The sequence below is a fragment of the Camelus bactrianus genome, chromosome X, assembly GCF_048773025.1.
Source record: "Camelus bactrianus isolate YW-2024 breed Bactrian camel chromosome X, ASM4877302v1, whole genome shotgun sequence".
NCBI classification, from domain to species: domain Eukaryota; kingdom Metazoa; phylum Chordata; class Mammalia; order Artiodactyla; family Camelidae; genus Camelus; species Camelus bactrianus.
In genome coordinates, this window is record NC_133575.1 from 91,818,013 (window position 1) to 91,844,664 (window position 26,652).

Here is a 26,652-nt window from a genome sequence, read left to right on the forward strand (position 1 = left end):
ATTGGGGAGTTTGCCACTTTGAGGGCAAGGTATTTCTTTTTAGGAACATTATGGCCTCTGACGAAAAGAGAGTTTGTGCTCTTGGATGGAACTTAAAAAAGAGTTGAGGTAGACCATATCATTTAAACAATATGACTGTAGGCATCAAGCATTCACATTTTCCAGTCATTTAAGAAGAAATTTTAAAGCAAACTGGAGCATTTTCAGACTGCGTGTGTGTTTTGTAGAAGCTATCTATGAATTATGAAGTAGTATGAAGTACTGCCTCGATCTGTTTGAGACAAAGAGGACAGATGGGTAGTAAGCCAGAGAGAAGCATCCCTTTCCTTCCGTCCATACAGTCCTTTAACACAGTATTTCATACCCCAACTGATCATTTCTGACTCTCACAGTGCAGGCGAGAAGGAGACAGAGAAGAGTCACCAAGTAGATGAGACAGCAGGGACAAGGTATCAAAAGTTTGCCCAGCTAGTTGGAAATCGCTAGTCCAAGTGCTACTCCCCTCAACTCCCCTTACCTACAACAGCTCTTTCTTGAAGCAATAAGTCATTTTTAAATCTCAAGAATCCAAATTTTTTATAGATCATGCTTTCCTGAGAAAATTGATTTATTGAAAGGTACTCTCATGGAAATGAATTTAACTTAATAATCATTCCTGGAAGCTTGGTCAGTCAGAAGGAAGTTCAGGAATCTCACATGTATGTAGATGCCATGCATTCAAGAGAGACATGATAGGATATTCTGGATGCTAAAAGAAAATTGTTATCATCAAAATATTTCAGTCATCTTTGACTCTTGGTTCCTCCCCATCTCCTGTGCCCAGGCAACTGACAAAGTACCACTAAATATCTCTAGTATGCACTTATCTTTCATCGCCTCTCCACTCTCATTGCCCCTAACACACTTCCACTACCTATGACTTCTTACTTGGGTGGGTTATTAACATATATTACATATTTGTTATAGTATAGCTTCTTCGCATACTGTGACTGTATTTATAGCCTGAAAGTCACTTCCTTGTTCAAAAGTATTCAATGACTCCTCATTGCTTGCTGAACAAAACCTAAATCTTAGATTCAAGGCTTCCTGGACTAGCCTTCCTTAACTAATCGCACATTCTGGCAAAAAATTCAAAATAAATATATATTTAATGATTTGAAAATAAACATCCAAATTTATTCACAAACTATCCATTGTTTTGCTTTAGAATATGTTGTTTTCACACATAGTAACAGCGATGCCTTTTTTTTCTGTTGTTAACCAAGTAATGTGGGAGAGCATTTACTTAAAATATTTCTGATAGAAGGAAAACTTAAATTCAGTATCTGTTAAACCTTTGCAATTAGGTTTAGGTCTTTTAAGTATAAAACAATTCAGAACATAAGCAAATGTGGGTGATTTTTTGAGTATTAATTTTAAATTTATTTCTCCTAAACCATAGTCAGATTTCCTTTTTTTCCTTGTCAGTCATTCCTTTTTTCAAACTATACATAGAGAACACGTTTAAGTGCAACCATGCTAGCTTTAAAATATAAACTTGTCTAAAATAGTTTTCCCCACTGTGGTAAAGGACATGTGAAAATAAGTCAAATAACTCTTAACTTCAAGGGTAGTTGCTGTCTTGGAAGAGATTATAATCTTATTTTCTTTATCAAATTACAATTTGATGAGCCATGACTAAAGTATTCTGGTCATTGGTAAATTGCTTCTACTAAAATTACTTTCAGTCTGTGCCAGCATCATGGTATTTATCAACAAGCAAGGAACAGAATCAGAATTTTGCATTAGTTCTTTTCATAGGAAAGATAGCCATAACTTACTCTCTAACAAGACTATGATACATTAGATTCCTCCATAGACCAAACGAAGAAATGTAACACTCTTTAAGTGAAGTAATTTGCACAAGGCTACAGACCTAAAAACTACTCTGACTTCTCTTATGGTCTCAACATGTGAGCACCTATTATGTGCCAGGCACTGCACTAGGAGGGAGGGAAACAAAGAGCAGGCAGGATACTTGCTTGCAAAAGGATCAAAGTAAAAGAAATAATTATTTACCAAATGGTATAAAAATAATAATACATTCTCAACATTATCTACTAACAAGTGCCATGTTGCATAATTTATATAAACCACAGTAACTAATTGCAAGCTTTGCTTCCTTGTACGGAAGTGTGTCAATTCATATTTAGCAATAAGCACCAAATAAAAAAATAATAACATCAACTTTCCTTACTATTATTTAAGATTAAAAAAATTTTTTTAATTCATTTTTTTGAGGAGGGGGAAGTAATCAGGTTTTATTTATTTATTTAAATAGAGGTACTGGGGTTTAAAAATACAATCTGCAATTATATGAAAGAAAGCCAAATCTCATGATGATGAGGTGGTGTATTACATCATTTGAAGAAAAAAAAAAAAAGAGTCTCTAATTACATCTATTTACATATTTCAGCAATGTGTCTATGAAAATATGCTAATGAGCCAGGTCATCAGTCTATTTAAGATGAGAAAATTTTGGTTCCAGTTCCATGAACTTTCGTTTAGCTGTGAATCATTCAGAAATAATTACATATACACACCCTTTATAGGAAAGTGCTCATAGTGAATGAAAATCACTTTAATTTGGTGACACTGAGGGATTATCTACTGGATAATCTATTTACAACCTAGAACATCCATATACTTTTCAAAATTCTATTTCAAATATTTTGTAGGTTCACAGAAACTAAAGCTAGGTCAAACTGTGTGTTAATTAGGAACACAGTTCAGTGTAGGACAAGAAAAAATCTGGTATAATTACGTCTATAAAGAGAAATCTAGTTGAGGTTTTTATAGTAAGCTGGTTTTTGACATTGATTTGTAATACAATTGATGAAATGGGATAAAATAATAAAAAGGAAATATAAATTAAGACTGGGTTAGGGGAGTGGGTATAGCTCAGTGGTAGACTGCATAGCTTATTAGCACGCATGAGGTCCTGGGTTCAATCCCCAGTACCTCCTGTTAAAAAAAAAGAAGGAAAAAAAAAAAAGATTGGGTTCAACCATCAAATACAAATGTACACAGGTGGAAGGAAAGTGACCAGACTTAAACTGATACAGGAAGGAAGGGGGCAAGGCACAGACATTCAAGGAATGACACAGCAGTTAACACCAAGAAGGTGGAAAATTCAACTCTGAGGCCCAAGATGGTGGGAGATGTGACTTTAGTAGACTTTGAGCTTCATTATATGCTTATTGTAATATATTAACACGGTAAATGGCACTCCCACAGATGCCATGACAGTTCCCAGGCTAACCATAAAAGGTCAAAAAGTAGGTGGTGGCTCAATTCCTGGGAATCCCAGCCCCTTCCCCAAAGTAGTTGGAATAATCCTCCCACTTGTTAGCATATGAAATTACCCAGCCCATAAAAACTAGCAACACCATACCTGGAGCCCTCTCGCTCCCTCGCCTTCCAAGACTCTATGGAGTGTGTATATACTTTTACTTTAACTGACCCCCCACCCCTTGTGGCCTCTCTGGCCTTCTGAGACAGCCTACACTTTGTCTATGGAGTATATATCTCTCTGAATAAATCTACCTTTACTCAACTGTGGCTTGCTCTTGAATTCTTTCCTGTGCGAAGTGAAGCCAAGGACCCTCACTTGGCGTGGCGCATCCCAGGGACTCAACCAAGACCTGGGACACAGCCATCCACTCGCCTTACATTTTTCCTATATCAAAATATCACATTCTCTTTCAAGGTACAACAGTATGACAAAGAGTGATTTTTAAGGGTTCCTCCCAGCTCTTGGAGTCAAAGAATCTCAAATAAGATAATATACTCTTTTTAAGATGTCATGGTCTGATCTCACTGATCAGTAAAAAACACTCTATTTTTGAAACCAGAAAAACAAAAAGTGAAAATAGAAGATGTTACAGGGCAAGTTGTAGATGAGCAAAGGTCATTTGGGATTTGAATAACTTCAGTGAGAGACTTCCAAGAGGGAGGGAAATCGGCGGAGAGAGGAAGGACAGAGTGACAGCATAAGCACTGGATTAGCCCAGCAGCCCACAGACACTCCTATGAGTTCACCACTCTTAGCATTCTCATAATGTTTCATTCTCAACGTTTTCATGTTCTAAAACACAGTATTCAAGCCTTTTAAATAAAAAACTCAAACAAGTCCCTGCACCTTTCAATCTAATCACACGAGTTCTTAAAAGCAAAAGAGGAAGGCTGGAGAGTGGGTCAGAGAGATGTGAAAAAGACTCTTGCTATTGCTCACGCTGAAGACGGAGGAAGGGAGCCTCTAGAAACTGAGCTCCAGCCTCGGCTTACAGCCCCCAAGAAGATGGGGACCTGGGTGGTCCTCCAACTGCAAAGAACTGCATTCTGCCAGTGATCCCAGTGAGCAGGGAATGCACTCTCCCCTAGAGCCTCAGAAGCAAGCACAGCCCTGCCAACACCTTGATTTTAGCCAGGTGAGAACCATACCAGGCCTCTGACCTAAAATACTATGAGAAGAAATTTATTTGTGATGCTTTAAGCCATTAGTTTGCAGAAATTTGTTATGGTAGCAATAGAAAACTCACACATGGAGTTTTTTGAGTGCTTGCACACAATTAAGCAATGAGAGTCTCGTCCACAAGAAAGTACTAAACCTACTGACTGGGTAGTACCCTAGGACTGTGCTAAAAAGAGCACATCAGCTACAGTAGCGTCAATGGCAGCTAATTACTGGGGGTGGGGGTGGGGGGGAAGGTGGTGGCCAATGAAGGTAGTGCTTCCAAAGAAACAGGAAACAATGAGGTTAATCCCAATAGCACATCAGCAAGTCAAGATAATCGTCCCACTACTTTACCACAACTCCACCACTTGACAGGACCACAAAGTAAAGCTAACTTCTCCCTCTACCACCACTCAATTCGAAAACGTTGATCTCGCCTGTCATACTTCTTTGTTTTAATCCTAGTATGGTATTTCCTAGTTATCAGATGGCATGAAAGTAGCAAAAGTCTGTGAAAACAAAAAGGCATTAGAGAAGGCAAGATCGCTGAAATCAAGCAGACCTGCATTTGAATTCTCACTTCACTTCTTACTTGAAGTGTAACATTGAGCAAGTGAATTGACCTCTCTGAACCACTGTGCCCTTAGTGTAAAACAGGGAGAAGAGTTACCCTCAGAGAGTGTTTGGGAGCCAGCCTGCAAAGTGCTTGGCATTTTTACAGTAGCACTCAATAAACTGTACTATATTTAACTATGCTAAATGAGGACATTTAAAAATTATAAATAAATTTCATACAAAATTTCCAGTATCTGTTGTATAGGCTAGATTCAAGAGTTCTGAAAGTTGTTTTTATTTACATTTTTCTTATGGAAGGATGTTATTTCATTTCTCCATTGAACCATATCATAGGAGGTATTGTCCAATGAGCTAGGTACACTCCACACCATAAAAGAGGCAAAATTGGGTGAAAACAACATATATCCTCATCATAGCAAGTCAGGCCAGTAAAAATATTTTACTATAATTGGAAACTCAACGTAATTTCATTTTTCACTAAGATTACATCATATAGTCCGGGATCAAATTACTGATGCTGGTAAGGTAAAATCCGTGCACTTGTATGCTATAAAGCACCTAAGCCCCATCCAACTTAAAGGATGGCACTCCGTTCTTCTTGTTTAAAAAGATGACCATCAAGTTGAAACATAAATTGCATCATTTTCCATCTCATGGAATATGCACTCTTTTTAAAACTGGGGTATAGTCACACACATTATATTAGTTTCAGGTGTATAACATGATCCAATATGTGTATATAATGCAAAATGATCACCATAATAGGAATATGGACTTTAAAATCTGGTATCTATCTCCAATTTGTGTCTCCTTGGTTAGCGCCGATACATTTCTCCACTGCGCTGTTATTGCATTGAATCCATAATCAGTACTGAAAGTACAGTACACAAGAATGTTATTTAAACTGGTTGTGTTGGTTCCGAATTTTCACAGCAGTAAAATAAATTAAGCAATGTAATTGTTAATTAATAAAGATAGCATGGAAGATAAAGAACAGTCATTTTGAGTAAGTACAAGACTGATACCCAGAATACCCAGCAGAGTTATGTGTGCCACGTGACAGGCAGTGAGCATAAACTCAATATACAAGGTGACTGAAGAAGAACTGAGCTCTTTCATAAATGGATTGCTCAGTAACTTCTTCAGGTACTCATTACCCAAGAAGCTCACGTTTATACCACCTGTTTCTCAGCCTTGAGGAAATAAAGCAATACACCGTGGCTGCCATTTCAATTTAAACTATCAGGAGGCATAGTGCTTATAATTCTGGACTCTTCAACCACAAGTAATAAAGTCATTAACACAAATATTTGCCTCTCTCTTCCTTCTTTCTTTTCCTTCCCCCAAACTTGGCCTTACTGAGGTCTCATCTAAATATTCTAAATTTCAAGCAGAATGTCTGGAATCCTTAGAATTCTTAGTAACTCCAGACTTCCCAGGATGGTAGAAAATTTGCATTTCCGCCTCTCTTCCCTCTGGGAAAAATGTTTTGAGGGGTAATTGGAAGTAACATTCATTTAGGCATTAAAAAAAAAAAACAACAATGAATCTGGATAAATTCCTGACAAGTAAAATTCTCGGAAATTTGCAAAAGTATCAGAAATACTCGCTTTCTGCCTCGCAAGTTTCTTGTGCACAATACTCCTCAATTACATTAAACGGTTTCAAGAGATCTTTTTAAAAACGCACACAATAGGCTTCAAAACAAAATTTTCACTTCATTTGCACATGCCAGGCTCCCTCGGACTAGAAGTTCTCAAGCAGCCAAGAGACTAAAGGCTGATTAGGAGGAACAAGCAATGTACTAAACCTCTGACAAGAAGTTTGTAAACTCTGATTCATTGTGGTCTGGGGCTAATGCTATGATTAAAACATAATATATCAACTATACTTTAATTTAAAAAAATCACAGGCTCTTTAAGATAAGCAAAATGCCTATATGAAAGGAAAGAGGTCTCTTCCTCTAGTCGGACCACATGAGGAGCATCACATTCAGATGTAGTATCTCTTATAAAGATTAACATGAGACAAACTATCTGGGTGAGGGACAACCATCAGAGTGAAGAGCCTAGAAAATATGCCACATGTGTAATGGTTATAGAAAGATTTCCAGGGTTGTATGTAATAGAGAAAATGATATTTTTCTACATAGCTTTAGAAGGCCACACTAGGAAGAAGAGATAAAAGAGACAGGGACCCGGTGGTTGGGGGTATATCTCAGCGGTAGAGCGTGTGCTTAGCATGTACGTGGTCCTGGGTTCAATTCCCAGTTCCTCCATTATAAATAAATAAATGAATGAACCTAATTACTACCCCCAAAACTTTTTTTATTAGATCAAAAAAGAGAGAGAGGACTTGATTTTGCTCAATGCAAGGAAGAGCTGTATACGAATGGAGGGAGCTGCCTGTGGGAAGTAGTGAGCTCTTCGTCAGTGACAATGATCAAGGAGGATGTGTATCAGCATCTTTCAGAGGTGTCACAGGGAGGGTTGCTGCTTTAAAGGGGGTTTGGAGTCTCCAAATGACCTCTAAAGTCACTTTGATCTCTATGGTTTCCCATTAATCAGTTAAGCTAGCTCTTCTGCGAGCTCAGACAATAGAAATTCCCAAGAAACATGCTACAAAAGTTACAAACACTAAATTGCTCGGAAGTGTTATTTATGTTATTTCTCCACCTAATTTTGTTAGATTGACCATATGTAGTAAAAACAAATTAAGCAGACACAAATAAAAGTTTTTGTACACGGTGATTCTCAAAATATCTAACTAATTATATTCTTTTCTAATTTGAGAATATCAATTTGAGAAGTATTTTGCTAGATGCAAAGGATTTCTAACGTGTTATTTTATTTTCAAGATTCTATTTTATTCACTAAGTTAGAAAAAAAGACAATATCTTAGGGGACAGAAAGCATGTCTAATTATGTTTATCCTTTGAATCACCCACAAACTAGGAACACTTACATAGTATGAATGACTCTAGATAAATTATTGACAAATAAATAAAGGAAAGCACCATCTTTTCTCGGGAAAACTAGATACTGAATTTTAATGATGAAATGATAGAAAATAATTGCTATAGAAGTCTGTGTTATTGGTATTTACTCTAAAATATATTTTACATGTTAAACAAAATAATTTTAAACAGGATGCTAACTGAATATAAGTGCACTGGGTAAGAGAGGACGGGTCTAATTCACTATCGTTCATTTCTGCATGCATTGTCTGTCCTGCTAGAATTCACTGCTACTTTGTGCTGGCTAATTATTACCCATTGTCTTCCTCTTTATTGCCACACCATTATTATCAAAACTTACTGCTTGTGAAGAAAAGATAAAAAGACGGCTAATGCTAATCCTGTTCTATTGCAGCGTGTCCTTGGAATCTAACAATACATTAACCCTATAACATTAGCCTGAAGGAACCATTTGCTGCTTGAAAACAATGAATACCAAAACACCAGAAAGCCACTTAGACGTGACCGCCCTTTCAGATTTATTAATTTGGGCAAAATGACAGGTTAATGTATATGGTTCACACCTGTCAGGAGCAGAGTCTTTCCTAATTCAGTTTACACTGACCAAGACATCCTCCCTCCGGCTAAGGTTGAACTTCAACCTACTGCTGAACAGAGTGTAACACAAAGACACCACTCCGATTTCTATCAAGACAGTCCTTTCAGAATTCCACCTGCAGGGCATACCACTCTTGCAAGTGTTCAAAACTGAAGCTGAACAAAGACCCAATAAAGACTAACTTACATTTGGTAATCAAGTTATCTAGAGGCCCAAGGATTATTTTCCTGAATATTTTCCCAAATCTTTTGTCTTTAAGATACTCCAGTCCTCATGATTCATAACACAATTTGAACGGCACTTTATGCTATATGAGAAACTATTTTCCTTGATATTATCATAAACATTGTCTTTTATCATCAGCAAGTCTTGAAAATATGAAAAGGTTTCAACTCTCATTCAGGTTCTAAACAAGCAGAAAGAAAGCCAACTTGGACTTTAAATCCGCAAGGGAAAAATAGAGCCTTCTGCTCAATGTTTGCAGTGAGTAAAACATCCTCTATTGTGGCTTTCAGAGCAGCACGGCCCTATCTAGAGCTAATGGAAGAGTTCTAGCTAACAGCACCTACACTGAGTTTAGAAAGAGACCAAAAGGAGCCTCTATATTTTTTCCCTATTCACTCCATCGCTACAACCCACTTTTACTACGAGCAAAAAAATATTTTACATTGATATTTCAGTCTTTGAAAAAGCACCCAAGTCTTTAATGAAAATCACGTAATGTATATTTGACAAATCACAGTAAACAATGATAAAACAGTACAGACCAATACTGATGCTCCACAAGCAAACATACAAAAAGATGCTTATATCAACTTACATTAATAAGAGTTCCATATTCAAGACAGTATTTTCAATGCTTATGCATAATTTTACAGGTAAATTCTAAAATGTCACAATCTATCAAAGAAAGAGTCCGAATTTAACTATTCCATTTCAATGCAAAGAATCCAGACCCAAAAGACACAAATAACCATTTAATCTATGTTTGCCAGCCCAACAATTTTGAGAGCAAACATAATGTCATTTGCCCCCGTATTCTAACTTAGTCTTTACAATTTCTGAGTGAAAACTATGCTAAACTTAAATATCATCTATGTGTAGAAGTGTTACGGAATCTAAAGAATCACTGAAGAGAACATGTTAAACATGACAATATTTTTATTTCTGGCCAAGCAAGGCAATGAACTTTAAAATAGTCAAAAATGAAACAATTTATTTAAAACCTGATTTAAACTCCCCAAGCTAGTCTTCTTTTCTTATGTTTAATATAGTTTTTGTGTATATTTACATAATATTTTAAACCTCATATTAATTTATTTATAAAGAAAAATAAGTTAAGACCAATTTAAAAATACAGAGCATCACAATGTCAAAATAGGCCAGACTAAGACTAGCTCTTCAAATACAGTTTTCCATTCTACATATGTGTACTCCCAGCAATCAGCACCAATGTGAAGATCTGATATTTTCTGGCTTCTCTCATTTAAATCAGTTCACTCATATCATCGGGTCAAAGAGTTGAGGACTTAAAAAGGAAGAAAGTGATTCATTTAAGATGTTGTATTAAGGGGTACCTGAGCTTGTGGCTAGTGTGAATAAAATATAAGTATTTTTTTAACCATCTCTAAAATTTGGCATTTCAGCTGCATGTTGGATCTTTTGAACTGTAAAATGCAGGAGGAACACCAGAATTATTAGTAACCATGATTAATTGTCACCTACCAATTTTAGTTTGGGGTGTATATGTTTTGTTTTGTCTTGCTGATAAAGTTGCTTTTGGTATATCCTTGGTCATTTCTCACCAGCTAAGATATATAAAGTCAACAGGCACATCTCACTTTCTCAAATTATTTGAGGGAGCTCTGTTAACTTGTCACCTCCATTAATTTGTGTTTTTGACAAAGACAGCTTTTCAGACACAAACATAGCTGATTTTTTTTCTTTTTTCTTTTACAAATATAACTTCATTTTTAAATCTATAGGAAAAAGAGTTTAACACCCAGATAAAATAAGCTGAAGCATCTCTAAGAAGGAATATAAAAAATAATCTGAAAATGAAATGACAGGATTTAACTCTGAAATGTCCTCATTTTTCCACGCTTTCCAGGGAATTGCTTCTTTTGGACTGAGCACAAGCACACTTCCTCAGCAGCTGAAAGCCTTTCAAAGAACCAGATTGATACCACTGTGCATCTGAACCACATATAAAAACCAAAACTAAGTAATAAAATGGCAACTCACCAGATTTCTAAACACACAATGAACCTAAAGCAGGAAGATTCTTCCACATCTGTCCTACTGAAAAAATATTTTAAAGGGATCACTTACAGTTAAAACAGATTTTTACTCAAAAGCTTTTCTCATACAATTATTAAATAAAAAGGAAAAAAGGTCCAGCTTTCCCTCACTCCATCCTCCACTAAAAAAAGATCAGAGACAGTATTTTAAAAGAATATTTTATTATATCTCCTGGATGTTGTTTTTAAAGCAACACTTTGCAAATTTAAAAAATAAGATTTTCAAAAATTCTAGAAAGACTTCCCAATATATTTCAGTATATATTTACTTAAAACAAATTTCTAGAACAGACATTTGTATAATAGACTTTTCAACATCATGTATATAAATAACTATTTATAGAAACTGTAATTTGCACAAATTTGAATTTACACTTCAGAACTTGAATTATAAAACTGGGAAAGATATAATATCAAAGTTATTAATAATCATACACAACTCAAGTATAAAAGACTTGATTAAAAGACTCATGTTCTGATCAATGTGTTAACTCTGAATGTTTCAAATTCATCAAAAAAAAAAACCCAAAAAACCAGACAGCATTTCCATATTTAACACAACATCAACATCAATCATCAGCAGGTTTTTGTCATTACACAAAAGAAGTCATCTTAAGTATTTCAGATATACACAATTCAACAAATCCAACCAATGTAAAAGTTTATCCTCATACAGCTCCTTAGACATACCCTTAGACTTTCACATTAGTAAGGAGATTACCATCAAGCACTGTAAATGAAAATAAACATAAACTCCTAGAAAAACAAAACCATGGTAAAATGTGGGCATGCCAATATATTTAAATATAAGCAAGCTTGAGGCTTTAAATCTTGTGGGTTTTTGGATGGTGCTGTTTGGGATTTTTTACCCCCTTTTGCCACCAGGTTGATTCATGAATGAAATCCCCCTTTAATATCCTGTTTTCTCTCACTTACATGTATGCTGGAGAAAGTGGAGTTGACCTGGATGTTTTAAGCACAGGAACTGGGAATTTCCAGATAGCAGGAGAGCTCGTTTTCCATTTCAATGGCATGTTGTCACCACGGTACTACAATAACAGTAAACAGCGTTTCCATAACAGACTACCAACTAGGACTTCCATTCCACACTGTACTGACACAGCAGTGGCTGCCTCGGAGAACAAGCAAACGATTCTGCCAGTGCCCTTAAACCGATGCTTCCAATCTGTAAAATAGGGCTGCAAGGTACCTCCTTTAAATCCTCCTGTCCCCTAAAGCAATATGATGGTTCTCTCGTTCTAACTCAACAATAGTGCCACCTCGTTAGGAAAGCGTTGACTGCAGTATATTTTTTTTTAAAGGCTGCACGGTGCATACCACACAATGCAGCTTTATTTAATAAAAGCGGCTAGGGTTTGGGGTTATTATTTTAAGCTTGCATTACCATTGTTCTACCTTAACAGGGATACTGCAGCACTGTACTATATTCTGCACCTATTAACCTGATTTCTGACCAATAGTAGCAGGAAAAAAAAATAGATGGGTTTCATATGAAAATGAAACAACATACCTACTCAGAATACACTTGTCATCCTCTGAACATTCTTCTTTAGAGCTGCAACAATACAAATGGGATATAAACCTCAGCATAGCCTTAGGCCACCGCTAATAGAGATCAGTGACTAAATTCGGCAGCCTGCTTTCCTCCCGTGCGAGCTCTGGCCACACAATACAAGAATGCCATTATGGGAAAAGCCCGTTTAAAAAATGCCAGTCTCTGTTTTCCAGTTAGAAGAAGGCAAAATGTAAGAACAAATATAAACTGCTGCAGAACTCTGCACGCTCTTCTAGTAGCTTCTGATTCAAGTTGCTTTCCTTTCCCTATTTTGATTTCCAAGCCGGGACGAGCAAAATCTCATACATTTACAACATGCTGTGTGGTAACACGCATATCACCCTGTCTTCTGCAGCAGAGAAGTACAGAATAGCGTGCTCTTAATAGCAGTCCTCGGAGGGACGCTATCAACAATCTAATTCAGCACTGCCCTCCCCTTCTCCTCTCCCCACTTCCCCTCCCGTTCACCACCCCCCTCCACGCCTCCCCCGCCCCCAAACAGCTCACAAATTGCCTAGAGGAGAGACCAATGCTGCTGGCCAAGCAGGTGTCCAGCAGGGACCATTCCAAAGCTCAGCGGCGGGTCCGGTAACCTCTAGGGGTTAGTGGCTGACAAGGAGGTTTAGAAATTAAAGCGGCTGTCAAAGGCAGCTTGACGTTTTTCAGGAAAGCAATGGCAAATATAGGCTTCATTTATACTGTCTTAAAATACTGCCAGAAAATAGCGTCATTAATGCCCAGAAAGTGACTGGCTGTTTGAAGTTTCTGTTTAAAGCACCAAACTCCAAATTTCGTACACAATTTGAAGCAGTGAAAATAGGATAAACTGGTATTATGCTGAATTCTTAATTTTCAGGCTGAATAATTCTACTTCTGATGTAGGCAAGTCACCATCACTAAATATCTACCTTCAACTTCTGCCTAAAACCTGAATTATCCGTCTTCATCAGTGCAAGCTTAGTAAAGGCAGACTGCCATTGACACAAAAGCCACTATCTTTAAAAAACTCAATGCAGTGACATAGCGCTCATATTTACTTTCAAGTTTATATTCAAACAATACACTTGTGCTTCCAACTTAAGAAGTTGGCTTTCATATACTCTTTCTAAATTATTCCTAGTTTTTTAAAGATTGAGATTTGGTCCCTTAAGAGTTTTTCTCATTTGTATTCAAAAAGCACAGATAAATGTTTCCATAAGAAAGAAATTACTTTCAAAAGTTCCCAAATATATAATTTAATATACCACAAATGCAGTGTGAAATCACTTAAGGTAAAAATCACAAGTACCTTGCTTTAAGATACACATTAATATTCAAATATGTATTTTCCTATGAAACCCAAACATATGTGTATGCAGTATATAAATACACATATACATACATATGGAGAGAAGGCTTCTTTTGAAACATTGACCAATAATGCATAAACTTTATTAAATATTAAACAGATCTCAGTCATCACCACCTCACAAATAATTTTTATTCAATCCATCAGACACAAACAGCATAAAAACTCGGTCAAGCAACTTAAAGGGTTAAATGATACTTCCAAATCTTTTTAGTTCCCACACACAAAACTGTCTCATAGAAATCTTCAAAGGAATCAGAGAAAGGAGTATTTATCAATACCTTAGCGGCCAAATATATATTTTAAAAGTTAAAAAAAAAGAAGTGCCACTAATACAAAGAAACTATAGTCAATATTTGACATAGAAAGATTTGTGTAATAATTCTTAACACTTAAGGAGCAAGAAGGTCCCAGGTATAATTGGTAGCAGCAACTTGTTGGAAACCCCAAGAAGGAAAACACACACACGTACACACACACACTCTCACACGTACTCATCAAGCAGGTTTGGAATGTCTCATTTCAAAAACCTGAAGCATTCTCAAACATTGAAAAATATAAAACAGCTACAAACTAGCTGTATGTAGCAATGAAGCAATTTTAGATTTTAGAAAGGAAATTCAATCACTTTCCAACTTATAAAAATATTACAAAGTGGTAATAATTGCAAATGTAACTTCTCCTTCTGAGAACAAAGACTCCCAAACCTAGGTAAAATCAAGGTAGTTAAGTGTTTTGAGTCTTTTTTTTTTAATATGTCAATGATCTCTTATTTCTACTCAGTATATATGAGGGGGAAATAGGGTGAATGCAGAAATTTCCAAATTTCTAAGAGGGTAGCTGCCCAAAACAGGTGAAGATCATTTTATTCAAAGGTTCTCAAGTAATTATTCTACTATGAACAATCAACTGATTTAAAAAACCAACATATTCTTTGTCTAATCTCATGAGGCTCCAAAGAAATCAATCAATACCACCAAATCAGCCATTTCAATTTCAGTCTAGAGTTCTCTTAGACTCAATGTTTAGAATCTGTTTTTGTAGCACTTCAACAGTTGTGATGTTTGTTCAAAGAGAAGAGAAAGACTGCTTTCCTCTACCTCACCCTCAGCACCCTTAAAGACCTCAAAACCCTAAGAGCATTATATCTGATGATGAGCATTTACTTATATTCAGTTCCTTTGATTTAATAAATTGCTAGATGTCATTTGTAATTATCTCTCAGGAGCCAACTAATATGCCAAAGGCTTTAAAAATAGTTCCTTTAACTAGAAATATAGTCCATGAAACATATTTTATATTATTGAATTGCTTAACAACACCATTCCTCATGTTGGTTAGAAATAAACTTCAGCCAGGTAAAATCACCCCAACGACAAATTAGCAGAGTCCAAATTAATCAGATTTTACTACCCCGACAGTGACTCCAGTAGCAACTATGGAGTGTAATTGCCATTACATTCCGGAATGAAAATGTTTTCACCTACAGAGTGAAAGGAAGAAAATGATTAAACATGTATTTTAAAAATAACTTTATGCAAGGCTCAGTGGTCCCACTACTTTAATATTTAGACTGGGAAATGTCAAAAGCCCTTGTTCACATCATAGGAAATACTGATTTCATTTACAGAACACTTGGTTTCTACTATGGACAATGGCACGAAACAGGATAGAAGAAAGACAACATGCACAAAAGCTCTTTAAAGTATTGTATGAACATTAATCACTTTAAAATACCTGTGAAATGTGTATTTCAGAGATGTAATAAACAAAGGACAATGCTGGGACTTGGTCAAGGCCACAAAAAGAGTCATTCTTGGCCAAACCTGACAACACAGAATTCCCTAGTTCCCAATGTAGAAAGAGAAGATTTTTGTAATTTTTAGAACTCTTACAAATCATCTTGCTCAATACACTTATTGTAGAGATGAAAAAACTGAAGCCCGGAGAAGTGAACTTGCTGATGTCACACTACTAGCTAGTAGCAGAACTGGAACTAGAAACCAAATTCTGTCCCCTCATCTAGGACTCCCGCTGCGAATCCCTCCTTTCCCTCCTCGACGAGACCATTCCATAAGATGTTTGTTCCCACATGAAGTGAACCACGTTCTATAAATGTCTCAATGTATTCAAAAGTAACAAGAACTACAAAGAGCTATTTATTCCTCCAATTATATGTACTCAAAGACAGAAATGGGAAAGAAACACCAAAACTACAAAAATGTGCAGAAAGACCATTTCCAAAGTCTTAATTCCAGAAGGTGTTTAAGAAAAATCTGGGCGAAAAAGGTAAGCAAAAATTAAGCCAGTCACGGGATGAGGGAAAAGTGAAATATATGGCCAAGAGTCTAATTTTTTCTCAAGATAGATGTTCCTTTCTGAATAACTCTATACAAAAATGTAATTTGCTTACTGACTGCCACAGTTTGTCTCTAGTATCACCACCTCGTGAAAGGAACTGACTAACATGTCACACATCCTAACCTCTTTCTCCATATTTTCCCAATATTCCCTAAGAATTAGCTTACCTTTTTCTTGCAAGTTGTGGTTAATCCTGTTGTAGGCACAACTAAATGATAGCATTAACCACAGTTTGTGTGAGCGGGCACTGTGTAATCTTCTGCTCAGTCCTGACACTGTCTCTTCAGACGCATCTCGGCTATCCATGTCATTCCTGTTGCTCAGACAAGACTGTAGATCACGCCAAATTGTGTGCTCTGTTTATGTTCTACCAATCAGTAAAAGCACTTGGATGGCAACCAAGTAGGACTGTTAAACCCTTTAAAGCACACCAAAAAATGAACTTCTGGACAGCAGAGCAAAATTCTTCATACATTCAGGGCTCCTTATTACAGGAAATAGAAGTGTTCACATGAATGGTTATATATACTTGTGTATGTGTGTCTCCTCTTGGTTTCAGGAAACTGAATATCAGATGCATTAAACATTTCTTACTAGATACTCAGGTATGTCCCCTTGCTAAGATCAAAATGGAAAATCCCAGACGTTTCTCAAAGACAGCTACTTTGGTAAGTCATTATCCCATCTTTTATAAGCGCCTTCACTCAAGTCAATTTCCTTAACAGAACTATGTGGATCCATATAGTCTCACAAAGAATTTACATAGATTATTGTCACCATGACCATGCCTTGGATTAATAAAGTACCTATCTCCTTCACAATGCAAACAAGTAGAAAAACACAGTTGTTGTGCAGGCACATACTCACACACAAGTGTGTGTACATGCACAGAAAATTCCTCAGGCTGTGATGGCACAAGTCATGTGAAGGGAAGTACTCTTTCCATCTTTGACATTTCCAAAGGAAAATCAGGGTACTAAAGGTTTGTTTGTTGCGGGGAGGTCAGGTACAGAACAGCAATAAGAGGACTTGGTGAGTTGATAAGACAGGAAACAATAGGTAAGTGGAACAAAGAAGAAAAAGGTATGGTAAGGTAATGACTGGCTGGAGGGAGAATGCAAAGTCAGAATGAGAGTGGCTCCTGATGCTTATGTAGCACCTGTTATAACTGGGGGCCAGGTGACTAGGTCATGGGGCTAGAACAGGAGTTGGGGTAGGAGGGACTGAGCAGACAACAAGAAAAATCCAGTTGTTGGAGACCCAATGACCCACAGATTCTAACTACTCAATCTCACTACAGCTGAAAAAAGGATCTGCACTGAATGAGAAATTCAGGTGCTCTTGCCCTTTCTTCTTCCTTCTGTTAATCTGTGCTGAGTTGGGTCTTTTTTGGGGGAAGGGGGGTGCTACCCTTGAGTTCTTCATTCATATGATTCCCAAGTCCATATGTCCCAGTAAGTCTTTATACATCTTCGACATGCATCAACTAAATTAATTGTTAAGTATTCCTATCTATTAAAAAAAATGCCTTAAACCCCAAATCAAAGTGTTCCAAGATACTGGGAGGGGTAGTGGTGGAAAGCAATGATTTTTACATATATACTATTCAGATGCCTGAGTTTGCACTACCACTTTTAAATTGTTTGAAAAAAGCCATTTAGACAGTTTATGATCATCAAATAGGGATAACGTATCCAGTGCTCCACACCCTGTGCTCCAGCCTTGCTTCTTTGTCTGCCTAAGATGCCCTCCCCAAATTCCTGCTCCTCCTTCAAGAAGGAATCCCTGAATCCTTGTATCTTCCTAATTAATCACTATTCCTGGCACATGGGAAAGCACTCAGTAAGTATGTGTTGATTATACTGAAAGAGAAGTTTTTATAAGCGGAGGAGTAATTAAATAAGAATTGTGTACTGAAGCCAGGATATATCCTGAAAGATTTTTTAAATGTTGTTATTGATTCCACTATCACTAAAAGCAGAGTTCAGGTAAAAGGAATAGTCATCTGTTAACATAATGGTTTTAGGCTATAGAGTCCTTAAAAGAAAAATATTAAATATACACATTAACTTGTTAAAAATAAATATATGTTGAAGAAACTCACCCAGGATACATGCTTTCTTAAATAAAATAAAGGCATCACTTATAGTGATAATGGTTTGCTGTACTGAAAAATCTCTGCTCTCACCTCAAATAATAATAATTTATGTTTAGTCTTCTCTGAACAACTTCTTAAGTATCTCTTTGTATTACATTTGGTAAGTAAATAGCCAGACTATTGTCAGAGTTTTTGATGTATTTGTATATTAAACCCAAAAATTTATCAAAGTAAAAGGCCATTTAAAATGTACAGTGTTACTAAAAGAAAACGTAAGAATATGGCTCTACTGACTAAAAATATATGCATATAAAGCTTTTCAAATAGTTTTGTTACTTTGTTTTATTTTGGTGATATCAAATATAGAAGCAAAACTACAAAATTTGCAATGATGACAATGTAATAAGAAATATTACAATCTTAATTTTTATAAATCCTGAACTATGTTCACAAGAGTAAACAATTTCTAACAATGTTTATCTATAATGGCTGAAAAACTTTTAAAATAATAAGCACATCATATATCCAATTTCAAAAGGCATGCCAATTAAAGAAAGTCAACATTTGCTATATTATACATTCTTCCAGAAATACTTACATTTTTACAAAAATTTGAGTTACTGAAAGACCTTTAGAAAAATACATTAAGATGTTTTCCTCAATATCCCAATTAAAATTAATGAAATAATACTACTACCTTAAAAAATCATATTTATATCCTTTTATCCAGAGTTATTATAAGATTCCCATGTGCCCCATAAATGTTATAGCCAAAAGTGGGATTTAGACAATTACCTAGATGTTCCATCTCTTCTTCTTGAGTATTTGTAAATCTTGGTTACAAATTCCTAGAGTAATCACAATAGTATTTTGCTAACTAGAAGCAAACACTTTCGTGAAAAGCTAATCCTAATGATTCATTAAGATTATACACCATCACTTAAATTTTCCATGAAAAAGCGCCTGTTAAATTCAATTGCTTTAATTTTACTTTTACCATTTCCCAGGTTTAACCATTAAAATTTAAATTTCCTATACAAATATCCATATAAACTATTATTGTCTAAAAATAAAAGGTTTTAGCTATATAATGAATGAACTTCAATCCTGAACCTTGTGATCCACTGCCATGACAGTGGGTCCAATAGTTTTCTTAAAGGTATAATTTAGAGTTATAGAATCCGCCTACTATGGTGGTCTTAAAAGAGACTTAGCAACCAGTTCAATACCTGTATTTTCATGACTATTCTGAGATCCTTCTCATTTTCCAATTCAGAATTCTTCTCTTGGGTGACTTTAAGTTCTAAAGATTTTTTTCTTAAAAAAAAAGGAGGGGAGGAGGTATAGAAACATTTATAATGAGAGATGCCAGATATATGGTAGTAAGTCTAAATTACAGAAACCAGTGTGCAATTTAAAATTGCTATGCCTGAAAAACATATTTAGCAATTCGATGAAAATCCTATGATGTAAGACATCATTAACTCATGTTATATAAAGTGTTCATGTGTTACGAACTAACGACACATTATTTTAGAATTATGTCTAGCTTCATTACTTGGATGTAAGGGGTGTCCAATCGGGCAAAATTCTTTCTTTTCCTTTCTCTCGTTAGTTAGCTCTATTACTAACTAACGTTAATACGATTCTGATTCGAGGGAATGAAAAACAGAATTCCTCCTCTAGGTTGACCCTAGGTTTTAGCTAGATGCAATTTAAATTTGGGTTTCCTGACTGCTTTCTCAGTCTGTCTACTTCAGCTAGTACTTCAGAACCACTTCATGTCTTCAAAATCAAATATATGTTTTAAATAATCAGTTATTTTGCATGGAATTCTGAAGCTACATGACACTTGAGTAAAATACATCTTCCCTTTAGCTAGCATATATTTATTCATTCATTCCTTACTCAGCCTGATCTAAGTCAGAGACACTGTTGAGCATTTTTATGAGTCTTCCACTACAGGGTCTGGCCATTTGGTTTAAATTTGTATGATACTGCTCAATCAGTAAACAAAAATATTTATGTTTAGAGATTTCCAGAATCACCCGTTTTTGAGATTCAGATTTGTAAAGCACAGAACAGCATAACTTGTACTCCACAGAGGGTTGAAGCGGCAGCAAGATTGAGCTTAAACTGATACTCTAAACAGGAAACAGGCATTAGCAAATTGATTAATTGGGACCATATTTTCACATTTGTCAATTAAAATGCATTTGTTGGAGGTGGGGGGGTCTAGCTCAGTAGTAGAGTGTGTGCTTGGTGTGGACGAGGTCCTGGGTTCAATTCCCAGTGCCTCCATTAAGGGGAAAAAAATACATTTGTTTATACTGAGGCCTCTTTAGTATATTAGCCATTACTGACAGGGTAAGATAGACTCCTTGAACGTCATAAACACCAAAATCGATCAACTCACTATGCCAAGCCCAAAACCTGAAGAGAAGAGGTGCTTGCTGAATTAGCTCAACCGTCAATTAGCAATGAGGAGTTATGACTTTGCTGGTTGTTACAAGTATATTAAAGAACACAGTTCCTGGGCCACAAATCCCTTAAAATCTAATCAGGCAGACTGCATATTCATATATGCAACATGAGTTAGGAGAAATACATGGCTACCGGAAAGCCTTCACTATCCAGAATCCTACACAGCCTAGCGTTGTAGCCAGTTTTTAAAAATTAAATTTAAATTTGAAACAACTGGGATAGGTTAACTCTTAAAAATACCAAAACTCACATGTTTTCCACCGGGTACTTGCAGTCTTTCTGCCCTTTACCTTCTTCGAGTCTAAAAAGACACAAGCCTATTTCAAATGCCTCACAGTCCCCATAACGCACAACAGCTCTTGTGATACGCCTCCAATGTAGACATGGCAATGGGTGAAGCCAGAGCTGTCACTCCTCACCCCTGCACGACTCCTGTCCCCACATGTGCTGACATGGAACTTGGATGCTATACAGAGAAAAGGGGCTCTTTTCTTTACCTTCCGATACATATACCAAAGCAAAGTCCTATACCTTGATGGCAGATGCTCTCAAACTTTAGTATGCATAAGCATCCGTGAGGCTGAATACTGAAAATGTACAAATCTGGAAGTGAGAACCAGTACTCTGCATTTTAAACAAGCACTCCAGCTGATTTTCAGGCTTAGTCTACTACACTTGGAGGAACCCTGCGTTAAAGTCGAGGTCGCTCACCCCCACTCAAGATGACCCTCGCCAGAGTGAGACTGTTTTCTCTCAGCACATCAGCTTTGGCTGCTCACCACTAGTTGTCAATCCGCACTGTCCAGAGCCATTATCTTGCCCTCCCACACTCCAGATCCTTCCAGGTCTGGGAGAATCTGAAAGCAAGTCTCCAGCTGGCTGACAGATACAGAGGCAGACAAACCGACACATGTAACATGGGAAACTGTGAAGGACAGCAATTGGAAAGCAAAGGTAGCATAAATTAGACTGACTGTGCAACCCAGAGTAGAAGTTCAAAACTTGTTTCAAACTTTTCGATGAGGAAGGATGTAGAAGAGGACAGAGCTGGGCACCTGTAGTCTGGTTGTAGCTCTGCCACCAACCAGCTTCGCAACCTCCGGTGTCATCTTCCTCGTCCAGAAAATAGGGAAGATGCCACTTTCCTTGCCAGACTCCCAAAAATGTTATGAAAACCAACTGAATTTGTGTTTGTGAACACACATCAAGAACTATCAAGCACAATACCATGACACGTGGTGTTTTTTTAAATGAAATTTTTTTGTTCTTAATAAACACTGTACCCTAAAGGTTATTGAAAGTTTCCTTGATGACTGAATGTCTTCTAGTACCTCAGGGTCTTTTTTTATGAAAATAAATTCTCATTGACAAAAAGGTAGAGGAAAATGCAGACCCTTGGACATACCCTGAAGTTGATTTTTTGAATATATCCTTGAAATCGGCTTGTTTTAAAGATAATTGCCTCCGTCTCCTGAAAGTGGAGTGCAAAAAAAAAAAAAAAAATCTGGTTAATTGTGCTTTTATTGTATTTAGGTTCAAATTTTTCAAAGCATACTGTGCAACTATTTTATCTGTAAATTAATAAACCATATTTATAAATCCTGAACAGTTAAGACCATACAGAACAATTTTAAAATACGTAAATTAACTTAAAAAAAAAAAAACCCTTAACTAGCAAGCCATAAGATTCTATTTGTTTTTAGAAGCTCTCTTACTGTTTCAGAAAGTCTGGAATAAAGATTGACATTAAATACAACATTTATTGGCAGCTGATCTAAAAGACTAAACTAGGCAAATTTGGACACAAGGAAACACTTTTCCAGTAAATATATACTCAGCCTTGGAATGCCTTGTCATTTTCTGGCTTTTTAAGCCTGAAGTTCCATTCTTTGCTGATATACTGTTTTGCCATAAAAACCCGAAAGCAAATGACACACATTACAGGCTTTCAGAGAACAGATGGCTAATGTTCTTCTAGGTTCATTTACGACAAATTTTCTTATTTTCTTATTTCTTATTTTCTATAATACTGCTTGTAATTAATAAAAACATATAAATAGATGTGTTGTCTCCTAACCAGAAGATTTTGTTTTTGTGAAGTTCTGTCAATATAGCTAACTCCTTTGGGCTAATACAAAAGGCAACGCTGAACAGACATACTTCTGGTACTGTCTCAGGAATGCAGTTTTAAAAATAGGGACTACTACAGAAGCACTGCAGTAGATGCTGGCAACAGTCAACTCTCTTAAAAAATTAAAGTATGTTGGCAGCTGTTTGAGGAACTCTACCACAAAATTCAATTTATTTACATGTATTTCATTTATGTTGTTACTAGCTTATAGAAAGTGAATTTTACTAACCATTACCCTTATCTAACTTCTTCTTCAAAATAACACTTTTGGTATTTTTCTGGGTCATCTCACAAGCACTATTGCATTATTAAAGTCACAACTAAATCTAAGTCATAGTCTAACAGTATCTTTAAAAAGAGCTTGGCAGAAACCTTACCCAGAATGTTATCCAACATCTAATGACTTCTTTCTTATGCAAAAGGTAGGTAGCAAGTATTTTATTTCTTTTTTAGAATGATAAATTCAAAACAGCATCTCCTTAATGGCAATACTATTTCAAAGTCTACTTTTACTATACACGTACATTATTTTTGAATCACAAAAAGCTACTATGGGTTAAATTCATATTTGTCATGTATTAGCAATAAGCTTCACCCAGCAAATAACAATTACATTTTTTTTTTGCTTAAAAATACATTAAAGTATCTTTAAATACAGCTTATTTTATATTCGTATTAATATTATTCCTTTCCTTTGTGTATTTAAGAAGAATCTGGTGTGCCACCTTCTGGTAAATGAGTGAAATTATGTATCTCCACACAAGTCACTATTCTTTATTTTAACTTTTAAAAAATACATATATTTCTTAACCTGTATTACATTTAAGCTACATAAATACATCTACATCACAGTCTGAAATAAAGTAAAATTTCCTTCCTGATTTTTTTCAAAAATCAAGCCTTGTACACGCTTCCTGTGATTTTTCCATGGTTACCAATATGTCTCCTGAATTCTACAATACATATAAAATTGATTTTTGTCCACCGCTTCCTAGCCACATATGAAAACAACAGGCTTGCTATTTTAATGAATAAGTAACAGCAGTAAACAAAGGAAAAGAAGGTCTCTTACCAATAAGCCCATTTTTCTCTTAAGGTTTGAACTCTCATCATTTGTCATGTTCTTGTGGCTCCCTCTCTCATCAAATTCTCTGGAGTTTTAAAGTTGAGAGCTGTGATGCACAGCTAAGCTCTGCTACACAGTAGCGCACCCCAGTGCATCTGCCTGGTATCGCACCTCACAGCTGTAGCTCCCAACAGCAGAAACGAGCTTTATGCATTCAAAATCTATGCGCTGCACACCTTCCCTTGATAGGAAATTGTAGTCAGCCTGGTTGAACTATTTATATTTCATATCTTAACTCCTGATCAGATACGAAGATCAGAACCTCATGAATCTCGAGCTTAGTGACAGTAAACCAAACAGTAACAGTGTGTTCATCTTCAGAGCAGAGGTGGGGTGAGGCAAAGACTGACACCAGGAGATGTGACTGAGGGAAAAAAAGACATGTTTATCTTATGATTTCAAGGGTTACTGTCCTGTTATTTGTTATATTACCTTAAATCTTTATTATCTTTAACTCTTCCCTCTCTACTACGTCCCTAGTAGCCAGTCATTAAGTCTTCTCTTTTATTCTTCACCAATTTTCCAGGCATCTACTCCCTACTGTTTGTTTTTTAAACAAATGAACTACTTCAAAGAAATGCATCTAACTGGTCTCTCTGCATCTCCCATCTTGAATCCAGCAATCACACAGCTTCTAGATGACTCTCTTAAAATCCATCTGTACGTGACGTAAATTCAATGTTCAGTAAATATTTTGTTCAACAAATATTTGTCAGGAACTTGCTACATGTTAGGTAGGTACTCTGCTGGGTGATACGGATGTGAAGGTGAATAAGACACAGTCCCGAGCTCTCGGGAAGCTTCTAGTTGAGGGAGGGAAGCAAACGTGTACTCTGACAGCACAATATATGGTGTAGAAGCTTTAACAGTACAAGCCCAGGATTCTACAGCAACAGAGGAACAGTGACAAGAGTGTTGCAACTGAGGCTGAAGAATGAGGACTTCACCAGGTGGACTCTAGAAGAAACAGTGTGCGCAGATGCACGGAGGTCTCGGGGTTACAACATGCTGGGAGAATCAGAAAAGTCTTCAGTATAAATGGAAGGACTTTATGGTGTTCAGGGGAATGCATTTTAAGATATACAGAAACCAAAGCACAGAAGACCTCATATGCCAGCAAAGAAGTTTAGATTTTACCCCGTGAGCTAAGAGAGGCCATTTCTTGAATGAATAGCTCACTCAAGGAATTAATCAAACAACTGTAGCCAACACTCAGAACTCACTACCAGACTTCCCATTCTGTATCTCTCCAGCTTGCTTTGTCCTTCGTCTCCTTTGCTCTCAAAGTCCTCCTGCAGGAAATTCCTTCCCCTCTCCACTTTTCTAAACTCAATTCATCCTTCTAGATCCAACTCCAATTGCATTCTTTTCTGTGATGTCTTCCATGGTAATCTGAGTCTCCAGTTTTTAAATGTTCCTCCAACACATGGACGATGCATTCTTCCAAATGTTTAGCACACAATGGTCAAGAAACATTTTGGACCCTTTAACTAGAAAGTGAAGCAAGATGGCATGGAGATGACGCTCAGGCAAAAGTCAGAACATGAGGGTAAGTGGCCTAAGAAAGCAAACCTCCTCAGACTTCACCCTACACACTAATCTCAGGAACTTTCCTCACCGCTCTCAAGCCTAAAAAGAAAAGGATATGGATTTAAGGGAAGTGGATCTGTATTGGGCAGCGATGCTGCGTTACTGTGCAACATTGTTGGCTACATACATCTCAGCTCTGGTTCAAAACATTCGGAGAATTAATAAGAAATGGATACCAACAGAAGAGCTGAACGATGGAGCTCTTTGGGAAAAAAAGAGCTGAAAGGAGGGTGGGGGAAGAAGGAGGGGAGGGCTGTGACTGGGTTTACTACCTGCAGTAAAACAAGAGAATTCACCTGATGGTCCATACCATAAACCAAAAGAATTCATGAGGGCCACAGAAACAGATGGGAGAGTGAAGGGAGTGGGGTGGATCCAGGTGGTTTCGAATCTTATGAAGTATTAAGGGAAAAGATCCTAGTGTAACAAGGGGGGTGTGTTAAAAAAGGGATAATAGTGTCAGCCCTGAGATTAATCTAGGACAAAAAGCTTTACCAGAGAAACATGTCCTGGGGTGTAAATACTTCGTGTGCTCTCCCCATGGAACCACGGTCCACGATGCTCAGTGTCAAGTTCTCAGACAAGCTTTCATTGAAGCTGGCATTTCGCATCCAGTTTTGTCTTATCCTTTTTATGTGTGCATCGTCTCTTAGGTTTATGCAATGATGCAAAAACCACAGTTCTTTCTTTTATGTAGACAATAAAAAATCTTTTCATCTTCCTCGACTACTTTATGTTAAATTGGGCTAAGAGGATTCTGCCAATAAATTCAAAAAGCAGTTAATACTTGAAAATATCCTCTCAATGACTTGAAAATGCCCCAGATAAAAGCTGTCTACACCTTCTTTCTTGTTTATTGATTGCCAAAACTGACCACTTTCCTTACTACTCACTTGTAAGGAAAAAAATTCAAATACAGAAATAAATGAAGAATGTGATTTTGGATGTGTGCCACACTTTTCTCAGGAAATCTTCAAAAAAGGGCAGTACTT

The 26,652-nt window shown here is 36.6% G+C and overlaps 1 protein-coding gene across 8 annotated transcripts in view; it reads right to left on the reverse strand.

Annotated features, from left to right (window-relative positions):
- Window positions 1-26,652, reverse strand: part of KLHL13 (kelch like family member 13) — a 160,364-nt gene that overhangs the window by 44,523 nt on the left and 89,189 nt on the right. For 2 of the 8 annotated variants that reach the window (XM_074359505.1, XM_045510953.2), the window contains 2 exons: window positions 24,017-24,434; window positions 22,219-22,284 (listed from right to left, as the gene is read on the reverse strand). The exons of 2 other annotated variants lie outside the window; for them this stretch is intronic. In XM_074359505.1, the coding sequence (XP_074215606.1) occupies window positions 22,219-22,284; window positions 24,017-24,057 (107 nt within the window). In that variant the 5' untranslated portion in view covers window positions 24,058-24,434. Of the gene's footprint in view, window positions 1-11,882; window positions 12,385-12,477; window positions 12,892-22,218; window positions 22,285-24,016; window positions 24,435-26,652 lie in introns of those variants that run through there. 4 more of the 8 variants (XM_045510952.2, XM_045510957.2, XM_045510956.2 and 1 more) reach the window with 3 other exon arrangements.